This window comes from Vigna umbellata, chromosome 3 (assembly GCF_029865625.1).
Source record: "Vigna umbellata cultivar VRB3 chromosome 3, Vumbellata_1.0, whole genome shotgun sequence".
Classification (NCBI taxonomy): Eukaryota; Viridiplantae; Streptophyta; class Magnoliopsida; order Fabales; family Fabaceae; genus Vigna; species Vigna umbellata.
Window position 1 is genome coordinate 2,369,455 of NC_142167.1, and position 15,053 is coordinate 2,384,507.

Sequence of the window (15,053 nt, forward strand, 5' to 3'; positions counted from 1 at the left end):
CATAAAAATAATCTAGGATTTAAGAATTACTAAAATAATGATTCTTAAGGTCGTATTCATTTCCGGTCACTTTATTTTGTATATATTTTGTATAATAAAAGAAACATAATAAATAAAAGAATCATATTAAATGAAATAGAAAAAATGGCCCGATCTTTTTTTTATCAACGGCAAATTTTCAGTAGAAGAGCAGGTTCCTTCGGAACACTTATTTTTTTCTATTTCAGTATACTGGGTCTCTTTCTTTCATTTCAAAAAATTGATCTAATTTCTATTTGGAAATGAAAGAAAAGTGTGGGGATAATTCTAAAAACACAAGTAAATTTTTTTATATATTATTTGTAATTTATTTGATTATGATAAAAATATTTAATATATAAAATATATTTGAAACTAAAATTGAATATTATAACATAAACAATAAATATGATTTAATACAATAAATTGTTCATCATAAAATAATAATATTATTTAATAATAAACATTAAAAAAATCATTGTATATTGATAAAAAAAAAACTGTGTACCCGAAAAACACCAACAGAAAATATGTTACTAGAGAAATAAATTATGTGGTGGAATATAAATTAAAGTTAACTTACTAGGTAATAATATGAAAGTGTAAAACTGAAATTCAAATTGTAATTCACTATGTTAACTTCGTTATTGTGAGTCCTAATCTGTATCCAAAAGTAGATGCAGACAATATAAAATAACTTCAAATATTATGATATATATATATATATATATATATATATATATATATATATATATATATATATATATATATATATATATATAATATTCATCTGAGAATTATAAAGTACACAGACAAAACAATTTAATCACGTCCCTCATAAAATAACATGAATAGTTTTATCTGAGTATGAGAACTATCTATCTTAGCATAAAGGAACTGAAACAATAATATTGAGAGAGTACATTTGTTGAATAAGTGATTGAAAAATAAAGTAACAAATAATCAAATAGGATAAGATCATAAATTCACTTTCCCTTCTTTTTTGCTTACCAATTTAAGCTTACTGATTTTTCAATTTATTTACGAGAATTGGTGAAAGAAAAAATAATGAATCATAAAATAATGTGATGATTAGAATCAAACCAATATCTACTATGCTTAGACTGCTATTAGACTATACGCAAGCAAAAACAAAGAAGTTGACACTATTTTTGACAGATCAAAAACAACATAATTTGGTGCTATGAAGCTAGCAGAAACTTAAACAGAATGCTAGTGCTGGTGGCAATCTGTCATCGAAGCTCTTTCACATTTTCATAGCCTCTTTCTGATGGACAGACCTTACACCACATCACACATCAACATTAAGCCACAAATTGACAATATATATAATAGTTTAAAACAAATGAGCAATGCACCAGATTAACACGTGCACATGATTATGACATGACCAAAAATAACTCAAACAAAAGGAAATCAGCGATTAAAATGATAAAAAAACTTGCACAAACACAATAGACACTCGATCAAACACTAGAAATCCTATATTTGATAGATTAGAAGCAATGAAACAGTAACATCAAACTCATAACAGCAAGACAAGACAGAATACAATGAACAACACGGAAGCACGAATAGAATGACTTATCTCAAGCAGTTGGTGCTCAACCTGAGCTCTGAATATCACTTGATAGACATACTTTCAAACCTAATACATTTCTTGCACCTCAGATGACTGTTATCACATGTTTCTTATGGGAGAATTTAACTTGACATTATACTAAATGTTAAATGTTCTAAACAACGGCAAACATAACGAAGAATAATAAAAGAGACGTTTAGACGAAAACGGCGGCAAGAGGACAAGGGCAAATCTGATTCTTGAATTTGGGAAGAAGATGTGAAAAAGCACATGCGACAACAAAGAGAAGCAAACGAAGAAAAAGAAGTCACGAAAACAGATACTGTGAAGAAATTAGGGATTTCAATAATACTAACTTCAACCCTTACCGGGAGTTTATTTTAGAAACCGTTTATTTTTTTTTTTAAATATTAACTATAGTTGGGTGTATAATCAATTTATGGAAGTTTTCTAAACGGTTAGAAATTAACCTATAGTAAAATTAGATATTTTTGTAATAAATAAAATAATTAAAACTGAATTAAATAAATTTAATTGGGAGTGAATTGAGTAAGTTATTTTATAAAATTAAATCTCTTTAATATTAATGTCCTTTTTTCTAAAGATGTTATCCTTTGATAATCAAGTTATATTTTTTTGTATAATATTAAATTAGAAGAAGTAATAAATAATAAATAAATGGTGTATATCTTAAAATTTTCACATATTTAAATTATATTACTTAATAAATTTTTGTGTGCACAAAATCTTGTTAGATATCTAATATCGTCATTACTTTTATTAGAAAATAATTATTTTAATTATAATTTATTAAATAATGTATTGACTTTTGAGGGTGATGTGATGTATTGAATACAGTAAAAATTATATATAAATTAATTTTTTGTGTGTTAAATATATGCATAATGTATTATATTTATAATATAAAATATAAAGATGATATATCTAATACTCTTAAAATTGGTGTATAGAAATCACATGTACAAAACTTGTTACTAATATATCCAATAAAGACTTAATAAAAATATCTACTTTTGTATTCAAATGACACCAAATTGTTAATGATTTGCAAATATGACATAGAAGTCAAAATATCAACCTTAAAGACTCCCAGTAAGCAACTAATCTAGGATGTTACTCTATATAAATCTTTTCTTGCAAATCAGTGTCAAGGAATGCATTCTTGACATTCAGTTAATAAATAGACCATTGTTGAAAAACCACTATGGCAATAAATAAACTAACAAAAGTCATCTTTGTCACTAGAGAAAAAATATATATGAACACGTCAAACATAATGGTGACAGAAGGGAGGCCAAAGATAGCAGTGAAAGAAGCGATGGATGAACACGAGAAAGAAACCCTAAAAATCCAAGATTCTCCAATCAAGGCTCCTGAAAAAGAAAAAAAGAGTGACATCGACCCTTTGAATATATGCCTAAGAGGAGACAAAATGTGTGACAATGAACAATAGACCTAAAAGAGGAGAAAGAGTAACAATGACGCTCTGAATTGCTGCTTGAAAGAAGATGAGAGGTGCCACCACGCACAATAGAAAAGGGAGAAGATCAACCACTTTGAAAGGCATTGAAAGCATGTAGGAGCTCCGATGAAGGCATGGTTGAAGGCATAGTAATTGCGTAGCTAAGACGATAAAAAATTGTGTGGTTGTCGATCAAAACTGGAACTTCAGCGACAACGATAATAGACAATGTTGTTGGGGGCAAGAACGACGAATGCAGTGATAAAGGCGACAAAATCTTTTACAAACTAGGCTCTAGATACAATGTTTAATATAGTAAAATTATATATAGGATTAATCTCTCTTGTGTTGATATATACATATGATGCTTTATTAATAATAGAAAAAATATGGACTAAACCTAAAATACAAATAAATATAATAACAAAGTAACTAAACATAACAAATAAAGATAAGATAAAATAACATATTTAACATGATGAATATGAACCAAATGATCTAACTCATTCACATAAAAGATTAATTAAAATTTGAGTTTGACAATTATGTATGTAATCTCACATGAACCAACGTAGTTCAAAATGCAATGGCCATTGTCATCTCTAAAAACATCACACAATATTATACTAAAATGTTTATTAAAAATGTGAATTTTAATAAAAATTTCAGTACAACATTTATGTAAAAGTAAATTTGGTCTTGATGGAAGATTGCCTCGAGGAGAAGACCGATTGGCACAACACGAGCTAGATTGAGTTTCATCGAAGCTTCCTCAACAAAGAACGCGCCGGAATGAACAAAAGCTCAAAGGAGATTGGAAGAAAACCCTAGGCGTGAAGGGAGAATACGAATCCGAAAGCGAACACTCCAAAACTGAGAACGGACTCACGAAAACCCTAGGATATAGGTTTTGTTTGGTGGATGTTGAATGTTTGGAGGTGGAAGAGGATTTAAACGGTTATTAAACCCTAGAAGATGAATAACAACCTAGATGAATCGATTAAATGGTTGAAAAGTGAGATTGATCGGTGGAAAGGCTATTTAATCAATGGAAAAAGGTTTAATCGGTAGAAAATTGTGATCAATCGGTGAGAAAGGAGGAAAACATAATGGAATAGGTTGTATGGTTCGGTAAGGTAGGAAATGATGAAGAAGATGATTGAACGTTGATAAAAATGGAAGATGTGGATCTTAGTTGTGATAGCTAAACCTGAAAAGTAAAATTGTGAACGAAGAACTCTCGAGAGAGAGTGAAATGTAGTTGTGGTTGATGTGAGAGAGAACGCGGAGATGTGTTTCTCGTATGAAGGCTCGAGAGCGAAATATGATTGAAGACATGGTTGAGGAAGTATGAGTGGTTGATGAAGTATGCCACAGAAGATGAAGTGGATTTGTTGGAGCACAACGTCGTGAAGGAGAGAGAAATTCTATGGAAGCACAATGGAGAATGGAAAAATAACAGTGAGGAAGTGTGCTTTGAAGGTGGCTAGAGGAGAATCTCTATGATTCTTTAGCCTCGACTTTCAAGGAGGAATTTATTCTAGGTTTCAAAAAATTAATTCTCATTAATCTCAAAAGTGTCTAATACAATGGTAAGGCTGGGTAATTATAGTAATTCATGCTTCATGCAAGCTAAAATGACATACAAAAACCTAGAAAAATACAAATAGAAGACATTGAGGAAGGTTCATCGAACAATATTCCATCATGTCTTAAAGAGGAAAAAATTGGGACTGAATTGAATAAACTTAACAAAAAATTGGGATTAAATTGATATTAATACTAACTTGATACTTGTGACTAACATTAACTTAACATGTGATAATGACATTGACACTGACAGTGTCATGGAACATAATGTTGACTTGACATGTAGATAATATTTTTTAAAATTAAAAAACCACTAACGAAGACACATGAAACACACAATTCACCTTTCGTTAGTTATTTAAATGCCTTTTAAAAAAACATAATTGACGAAAATTAAGACTTTTTTAATAAAAATAATAATCACATAGAACAAAAAACTAATTTAGTGTTAAAGAGGAATAAAAAAAATAAGACTAAATTGAATAAATTTAACACAAAATTGGGAATAAATTGAAGAAATTTATCAAAAATTTAGGACTTAATTAAATATAAAACATTAACATATGATACTAGTACTGACTTGACACATGTGACTAACATTGACTTAACACGTAATACTAACATTAATTCTAATAATGTCATATCATATGACATAATATAGACTTAACATGTGAACAATTCATTTTAAAATAAAAAATAAAAATACCACTAACAGATACAAGTTAAACATATTATTCTCCTTTCATTAATTATTTAAATATCTTTAGAAAAACATAATTATTAAAAATTAAGATTTTATTGAATAAAAAAAGTAATTACATTGAAAAAAAACTAATGTAGTATTTAAGCCAATAATTTATCATATCTTAGTTTATTTTATTAGAGTTATTAGCTAATCAATTAAAAAATTAAAATATATTTATATAATTAAATATAAGGGTTAAATATGTTTTAAATCTCTAAACTATTAAGCGAATTAAAGTATCTTCTCCTTAAAAAAACTTTAATTTTTTTATTTCTAAATTTTCATCTTACACCTCCAAAATTTTAACAATACCCAAATTTTAATAATACTTTTTTAGATAATGATACTATAATAATTTTTACATTCATTTAACAAAATATAAAAATAAAATGATTATAAAAATGTAAAATTTTATATTTTAAAAAAATAACGAATATAATAAGTTTAAGTAGGTGAAATATTCATTGTTTATACTTTTTAATTCATAATTATCGACTTTTAAACGTAGATTAAAAAATTTAATTAACCGCATCGAAAGCCTGTTAAGTTTTTTTTTAATGCATAATGTCTAAAGTTGAATGGATCTTACTTTTGAAGTGCTGACACGACACACCATCAACATTAAAGACACTGACTGTAACCACTTCATCCCAGAAATAGGTGAAGGAATTTATTCTCCCAGTCTCTGTCAGTATCCTCAACTTCAAACTTAACATTCTTACCATGCTGGTTAGGTTATTTATTTCCTATCGTTATTATCACTTTAAACTTTTACCAATGTTATTCAATGATGAAATTTAAAGAGTATTTAATTTCAAATGAAAAACAAAAGGGTGTTTTACCAATTAAATGCTTTATGTTTTTTCAAAATATGTTTAAAATGTTTTAGATTAAAACTCAATTATTAAAAAATAATTGATGACTAAAGTATGTTGATTTAACTTACTGAATTGTAATAAAGGAAAAAAAAATACTTATCCTCACATAATACTTTTTATTCATTTCAAAGTTTACATGAAAAAAATATATGTTAAAGTATTTAATTTCTAGTACTTAGTTATTATAATCTATAATAAAATATTGATTTTAACTATGTTTTTAATTCCAATTGTTATATTTTTTTTCAAATTAAAAAATACATCTTAAAATATCTTTTAACAAATTTAAAATAAATAAAAGTTATATTTGCTAAGTCTCTATCCAACAAAGGGAAAAGAAATAGAAAAAGGAAAGAAGAAAAATGTGAAAAATAAAATCAAAATAAAGATTGTTTAGTTAAAGAAATACAAAATTGAAAAAAAGATGATATTATAATGTTGTAACTGTTGCAATATAAAAAATCAAATATTGAAAAAAAGAATAACTTCATCTATCATTAATTTAGTGGAATCGGTTACGACATAGGGTAGAAAGCTTGATAGAACCGATTTCAAACTTTTGAAATCGATTACAGTTTTGGTAAAATCAGTTACACATCTTTCGTCTTCAACCTCATTGTTTTTCTTTACTGTCATGGAAGCTATATTAACATTTTGGTATCATTTTTAGGGAGTTCCAGAAAACGCTCAACAGCTCCTAAGCTTGATTAATAACTGGAAAGGTATTTCTTTGCAATGTCTGGAATCAATTACACCGGTATGAAATCGGTTCCTTCTTTTCAAATTCTCTCCTAGTATGCATGCACATCAACCAAAAGCTCAAGTTAAAAATGCAAGATGCGAAAATTACTCATTCGTGCAAATCATTCCTTTCACTTGCTTTTAAATAATTCAAAACGAACACAAATTTACCCGTAAATCTGTCTGCGATAAGATTTTCGTGAATAATAATTTCTCCATAAGCGAACACAGGGTTAACCTTATAATAGAGGGAGTGTGTCACCCTTGTCAGAAAAAAAATGACACATTTCAAAAAAGTGTTCACAAATGGGGTATTATGTCTGATCACCAACTATTCTAACCTTACAAGCTAGTTGATAGGAATTATCCATTCAACATTCTGAATTGCAGACAAGAGTTCTACATATTTTACACAGCATAATTCTATTTTTGAATTTCATTAACTACTCCAGAACATTGGAAGTTTACCACACTCAAGATAGGGACTTCTCCAGCTGTAATTACAAGAACATGAGACATTATTGCTCCAACCATATAGTACAAATGACAGCCATAGGAAATGTACTAGCAATTTCTTGCTAGTGAGTGAGTGGTTTTTTCTTCTTTTCACCATTCTTACTTTCCAAACAAACCCTAAATCTCAACTCCATCTTCAAGACAAACTAAAAAAACTGTGCCTATGATATGTGATGGTTTACAAGGGTAGCTTTAAGAAAGACATAATGAGACAAGAAACAGGATACATATAAAACCAAAAAATCTTCAAATTTATCATTGAACACAAGCTCTCATCATATTTACAGAACAGCACATAGCAACTCCCTAGTCATGTAGGATTACATCCAAGACAAAAAATCACTCAAAAAAGTATGAAAAAACTTGCAAAATTTACATCAGATACAAGTCTAAGGAAATTACTAAAGGAGAAATCAACATGTGTTGATGTTCACATGCTCATGCTTTCATCATATACTGCAGCAAAAGTTGTAGTTGTGACAGAAGACATGGTAGTGTCATGGTTGTCTGAAGAAGAGTATGTATCGTAGGTAGATGAATTCTTCACATAACTACTACTTTCTTCGTTCCTTCTTACTTTGAGGTCCATGAAATCAGAAATTAAGGCAGGTTTTGTTATCTTACTGTCATCAACATCTATTTTTCCAGTGAGCATCTTCACCACAGAAGACATTGATGGCCGAAGCTTTGGCGATTCCTGAGTGCAAAGAAGACCAATCTTCATAAACTTACAAGCCTGCTCGGCATCGAATTCCCCGTCAAGTGATGTATCTACCAGTCCCACCAATTCCTTTCTCTCATAAAGTTCCCAAGTCTGTAAGATCAGAAGCTAAAATAAGAGAAAATCCAGAAACTATGATCACACTTATGCAATGAAATGCCAATGCCCATGTGACATTGGAAGAATGAAACATGCATACCCTCTCTAGAAGAAATTGTTCTTCTATTGGTAATCGTGTGTTCGTGTTACATCTTCCACTGACTATCTCCACAAGGAGGACACCAAAGCTGTAAACATCTGCTTTCCTTGTTAGCTTCCCCCCTATTGCATACTCGGGTGCCAAATAACCTCTGAAATGAATCATTCATCAGCAAATTTCTCACATAAAATAATTGTTCACAAATTTTACATGATTATATGTAAACAGTCAAAGAGAAGCACTCTTCTATCTTAATAAACATACCCCAAGAATTGTTAACTTCCCTGTATAAATCAAAGTTCTTGAATTTTAAATTGAGGGAGAGGGATTAACAAGTATCCAAATTTGGAATTGGGAAGGCTGATTTGCAGTTTCAAGGGGAAACACAACAGCATAAAGATCTTCCAACTTTTTCAGTGATTGTAATTTATAATACTTACATTGTTCCTGCTACTCGGGTGCTAACATGAGTCATGTTTGCTGGAATAAGCTTTGCAAGACCAAAATCTGAAATTTTGGGTGTAAGATCTTTATCAAGGAGGATGTTGCTTGCTTTTATATCCCTGTGAACAATATGAGGCCTTACTTCTTCATGAAGATAGGCCAGTCCACGAGCAATACCAATACTTATTTTACATCTTGTTCGCCAATCAAAGTACATTTTATTGTGATTTCCACCTATAAATAAAGAGATAGAAAAAATTGATTAAAAAAGATTTAGAGCAAGGTTGAGAGAGTCTAAGGCTAGTTTTAATAAAACTTTCATAGATGTATAATATGAAACATTCATGTGTTTTCACTTAACAATTTAAGCTTTTAATATAGTCTATGCATTATGCACATTTCCAACCCAAAAAGCACTTGTGTGAGGATGGGCATGTTAGAGATATAATACCCAAATTTATGTCTTCACCTAATATCTTAAGGTTATAAGGGATAGTTGGTTAGTGACAAAAACAAATCCATGTTCAAATCTTTCTAATCAAACACGTTTCATGCTAGTATTTGAATTATCTATATTGTTTGACACGTTCCCGCTTCAGTGTTAACTTGGAAACACATTTGACGTAATTGGAGTAAAAGGACTATATCCATTCATTTTCAAAGTTTGGAAACCAAATCGTATCAAAGTTTCAGACAGAGACGAATTCCAATTTTTGTCAAAATTTGGATACTAAAAACATATTTAACCATAAGTGAAAAAGAGAAAGTTACCCAAGCAAAAAGCAAAAATAGAAAAGAAAATAATTTACCTAGAAGAGTTTGTGACAGGCTATTATTCTCAAGGTAATTGTAGACTAATATTCTGCTATTTTTGTCAACACTGCAACCATATAACTTGACCAAATTTTCATGCTCTATCTCTGAGATTACATTAATCTCTGTCAAGAACTCCTTCACTCCTTGTCTTGATTCTGCTGCAAGAACTTTTATTGCAGCAACTTTTCCATCTTTAAGTCGTCCCTGATCATCCACCACAATAAGTTAAGTTTCATTATCAATGTTGTCCTCCACAAGAAGAAGGAAAAGACAATGATGAGAAAAATAGCTGAGATGACACATGCAGCATGGTCTAGTTTACCTTGTAGACAGAACCAAAACCACCCTCTCCAATTTTATTGGCTTGACTGAAGTCATCAGTGGCATTTCTTAATTGTTTGTAGGAGTAGAGTTTAACATTATGAATGCCTGAAATATTTATAACAAATCAGTTAATATCTAAGATTCAATTCAGAACCTGATATTGAATTAAAACCTAATATTGTAAGTAGACTTTTATGAAACTATTATATAACAGATAACAGATAACATATATCCCAATTCAAGAACACAATCATATCACTGGAAAAAAAAAATTTAAAAAACAATACGATGCCTTCTTTGTATATCCTACTTTAATTGGTATAACATGTAATCAAGTTACCTTCACCAATTTCTGGGTCTTTTCTTGCTGAAGATGATGACTTACTGGAAAATAAAGGAAAACAAGTCATAGCTAAATGAAGTATAAGGAGCTTCAAAAGTCAAATAGTATCACTTGCTTCCAATGGTCACCTGGTTGAACCATCAAAATGTGTTAATGTTTTGAAGAGTAATAAAGTGGGAAGAAAGTACGTACAATTAATTGAACATGATGAAAGATAATCCAAAGCAATTTCATTATTTCCATAAGATGTCTGAGATAAGAAAACTAATCACTGATACCAAAACTCAAGTTTTGCCACAAATGTTCTCAAAGCCACACCATAAGACTTAAACAAATGCACAAAAATAAACAACTGACAGAATTGAACAAATGCACAAAAATAAAACAACTGACAGAATTGATCAAAAGCACAAATTCTCTTTATCAGTGCTGAAATCATGCCCTTTCTTCTCAATCCTTTGACAAATTTCCCATTTTTATCCATATCAATTTATATGCATCTCAATCCCTGATGAATTCATAAGTTTTACAAATATTGTTGCTTAACACTTGACAATGCAATACTTCAACCGAAAACCAAGCTTTTCACAAGATTTCCCAACTTCTCTGATCTAACCTCCAATTACTATGCATTGCATCCCAAGCTACATTACTTAGGAATCAAATTTTAATGATCTTCACACTAATTCAGTTTCTGCTTAGATCAAAGAAATCACTAATGAAAAACTGAGCTAAGTTCAATAGTCACAGAGACAGTATGAAGAAACCAAACTCAACCAAAAAAAAAACAAGAACTTTCCAAAAGAAAAAGAAATTGTTCATAACTACCATCCCACTCCCACAAACCAAAAGGATAAAAAGCTTGAACTTTCCCAGAGACAAAGGAGAAAAAAGAAAATACTACAAATCCATGATAAAAGGGTACTCAAAAACAAGCCAGAAAAAAAATGAATGGAACAAACCTCAGAAGGTGGGTGAAACGAGTAAAGAAGAAAAAAACAAAGATGAGTCTAAAAAAGTTGTGCTGAATACTCCGTTGAGAAAGCGTGAAGATGGGGTTGTGTTGTGTGGTTGTGTTGGTTTTATCAGAGGAATGTCCACGTCATGAGCATGATCATGATGCAACCATAAACCAACGCGTACTCGGTTTGAATCTTCTCTCTTTCCTTTTCGGACAAGAGTCAAGACCAAGACCGAGGCTGCTTCAACCAAACGGTGTTTTATAGTACACCAACCAACACATATGTTCATTCTCCTTTCACATTCTCAAATTGCTCCTTTTCACACTATCTATTACGCAGAAGCTGTGAATAATTTTTCTTTCTTTCTGGAAATAAATTTAGTATCTTTATGTTTCACCTGTACGAAAGTTCGTACTTTGTGGGTTCTATGTTTTATGTTACTTGCACCCTTTTTTTAATTCTTCAGAAAGTTCAAACATAGATGAAAAACATGTGATTAGATGGATATTATATAAAATAACTTATGCGAAGGTTTACATAATTTAGGGTATGGCAGTTGTTGGAGACAACGAATGAAAAAGATAAAAAAAACATCTAATGCTATATTTTAATCCTTAATTTTCAGTTATATTGATCTTTGAACTTATGTTTTAATAATAAAATGATATTACAAAGCTTATTATTTAATCGCAAGACTTTTTGTAATAAAAAGCTAACATATACATTAGGTTGTTTCAATAACTAATTTAGCATTGTCTCATATATTTAATTACGAAATGGCTCATTTATCCAATGTTTTAGTAACAACTGCATCAAGTTGTGTTCCATCTAATATGGACAAAAAAGAATGAAAAAAAAAAGAACCCAAAGGGGGACCAAAGTTTACTTTCCCATGTGTATTCAGAATTCCTTCAAATTTTATTTTAGTTTTTCTGTTGTAACCTGCTTGTGATAATTTCTGATTTTTTTTTCTGAATTTTGTTTTTTGGAATTTATAAAAAATAATATTCACGTATCATCCTTAATTAAAGAAAGGCATTCATGTCATTTTCAAGTATGTCTTGCGTAGAAAAATAAAACATTATAATGCATTTTTATAATATTGATAGACAAACAAGAACATTTTTGTTTTTTTACGTGTATATATATATATATATATATTCAACCCAATGTATCATGAAGATGATTTTTACGGATTTTTTAAATTTTTTATGTGTTTAAGTGAATTTTATTTTGTCCTTTCTTCGATGCTCGTCATTTATAGACGTATATTTGTAAAAAAGATATTTTCACGTCCAAGTTAGTAAAGTGTATGAACTGTTTTTTATTTTATTTACTTCGATAGATATTATTTATAGGAATTATAAGTTTGTGCTAATTAATAATGTTTTATCATAAGTTAATTTCCATCAAACCTAATTATTATTTAAGGGTGAAATTTTCTTTTGTCTCTCTTCGATGCTCGTGATTTATAGACGGATGGTGGTGTATTTGTAAAATATACCCTAACGTCCAAGTTAGTAAAGTGTATGAACGTCTTTTTATTTTATTTACTTTGATAGATATTATTTATAGGATAATTATAAGTTTGTGCTAACCATGTTTTATCATAAGTTAATTTATATAAAACCTAATCATTATTTAAGGATGACCCGTTTAGTTTGAAAGATATAGCGACTTGACCTCTCAGATGATCGTCTTGATATTTATGATTGTATAGATCATCTGATCTAAGATTAATCGAACGGTCATACAGTACACAATCAAACGACAACCCAATTGATAATATTTTCTTATATTCATATATGAAATATTCACTAATAAAAAATGTATGATTTGCACGTATATATATCATATTTTTTTCTCTCTCCATCTTCTTTTGATCCATGCACCAAAATATAGGATGTCTTTGACTTGAGAGAGTTAAGTGTTGACCTGTTTTGCACTTTTAATAGTTATGAGTACATTTTAGTTTTAAAATGACAACAGTTAACACAAATGAGAAGATACACGAGCATTTTGACCTGTGGCAACATATGGCTGCAATGGATTCTCATCTATCTATGAAGTATTACTGATTATTTTTTTAAGAAAATAAAAAAAAGCAATGTGATTTTATCAACAGTTTAGTAGAAAAGAAAATAACAAAAATACGTATAAAATATTTGTTTCTATTTATACCGTATAAATAATTTTCTTTTAATTCAATTTTTCTTGAATTTTGAATATAATAAAACATATGAATACACTCTCACTTTTTCTCCAACTTGGTTAGTTCCCGCAGTTTTTAAGAAACTCCTTAAAAGTAGAACAGTTTAGTAGTATAAACCTGTTGGTGATTATTTGATGCTATTTTTTATAAAGGTTTTTGCAAGGAAAACATATTTTTTAGGAGTTAATGTTAGCATTATTTTTTAAATATTAAATAAATATTATAGCATTTTCAGTTTCTATTTTTAAGGAACATAAAGTGGTCCATTAAGCCATTATTTTTATCCTTTTAACTGCATATAGGTTATGTAGCAGTTATTAATTTTTAAACGTAAAGCCCATTTATTTTGAAACCTGTGATGGTCAGACTTTATATAAGGGAATGGGTTACTCTCAGTTTTGATCACTAAGCCTACTCCTCTATTTAGAAAAAACACACCATCGAGTTTGAGTGAGTCAAGGTTTAGAAAACAAAGTTGTCTGTGTTTAGATTTACAAAATTGCAATGGCAGGAGGTACGCACATTATTCTTTCATTTTTGCTTCCGCTGTTTTTGATCTAAATGTGTTACTGTGATGTTAATATAACATGTTTAGGTCAATTTCATACTCTGCTATTTTATCATTTGGTATCAGAGCAGTTTTTCCTCTGCCTTGTCTGGTTCACTCCTCTGCGTATTGTGTTTTTAGTTTTATCAATTTTATTTTTTTTTAAACTAAATCGAAAGAAGAAAATTTTCTGTGTTGAAGATGATCGAAACGACATTTGTTTTTGCGTTTCAATTTGGGCATCTTTCAGAAAACTATATTCAGTTTTTATTTTTCTTCTTTATTTGCTGTATACATAGGCGCACTGGAGATTGAAAGAAGGTACGCTCCTTCTGTTTTTAATTAATATTGCACGCTTCTTAGTTTTAATATCCAGAGTTTTTATACATGCACGTTGCTTCCTTTTCTTATTGCTGTTATAATATATATAATATATATAATATATATAGCACTGGTATACAGGCACTGATATGCGTGAATATTATACTAACATTAGATATTAGTATAATAGTTTTTAATATTATATATTTATAATATGACTCTTATATTTTATTTAGATTAAATATAAGAGAGAAATTTAATGTTTAGTGATAAATATAATTTTTAATAATTAGAGAATAGCCACAACATCTTTAATTAATTAAATTATATTATAAAGATCACTTTATTGAAACATTAATTGTAATTAATTATATATAATGTGATGAAATATACCCAGGATTTTCCTTACGTTTGTATGATTAATTAGGATAAAATATTTATTATAATTAATCATACAAATGTAAGGAAAATCCTGTGGGTATATTTCATCACATTATATATAATTAATTACAATTAATGTTTCAATAAAGTGATCTTTATAATATAATTTAATTAATTAAAGATGCTGTGGCTATTCTCTAATTATTAAA

The 15,053-nt window shown here is 29.2% G+C and overlaps 1 protein-coding gene across 3 annotated transcripts; it reads right to left on the reverse strand.

The window, feature by feature from the left end:
- Positions 1 to 7,804: 7,804 nt before the first annotated feature.
- LOC124825094 (Protein kinase superfamily protein) lies at positions 7,805 to 11,598 on the reverse strand. 3 transcript variants are annotated; one of them, XM_047297635.2, is made up of 7 exons: positions 11,384 to 11,598; positions 10,419 to 10,549; positions 10,077 to 10,183; positions 9,748 to 9,958; positions 8,935 to 9,172; positions 8,495 to 8,645; positions 7,805 to 8,388 (listed from the first exon to the last, which is right to left on the reverse strand). In XM_047297635.2, the coding sequence occupies exons 2-7, from the start codon at positions 10,486 to 10,488 to the stop codon at positions 8,005 to 8,007; spliced, it is 1,161 nt and encodes a 386-aa protein (XP_047153591.1). In that variant the 5' UTR covers positions 10,489 to 10,549; positions 11,384 to 11,598; the 3' UTR covers positions 7,805 to 8,004. The 3 variants fall into 3 exon arrangements, with proteins under 3 accessions (XP_047153591.1, XP_087965957.1, XP_087965956.1); XM_088109831.1 differs by lacking the exon at positions 11,384 to 11,598 and adding an exon at positions 11,250 to 11,360; XM_088109830.1 differs by lacking the exon at positions 11,384 to 11,598 and having other exon boundaries at positions 10,419 to 11,362.
- Positions 11,599 to 15,053: the final 3,455 nt, after the last annotated feature.

Bases quoted from the DNA above. Each gene is read 5' to 3' on its own strand.
- LOC124825094 (XM_047297635.2), bottom strand. From the start codon at position 10,488: ATGACTTGTTTTCCTTTATTTTCCAGTAAGTCATCATCTTCAGCAAGA. The intron at 10,184-10,418 runs GTAACTTGATTA...TAAATATTTCAG, and splicing joins AGACCCAGAAATTGGTGAAG to GCATTCATAATGTTAAACTC. The intron at 8,646-8,934 runs GTAAGTATTATA...GATTCATTTCAG, and splicing joins ACCCGAGTAGCAGGAACAAT to AGGTTATTTGGCACCCGAGT.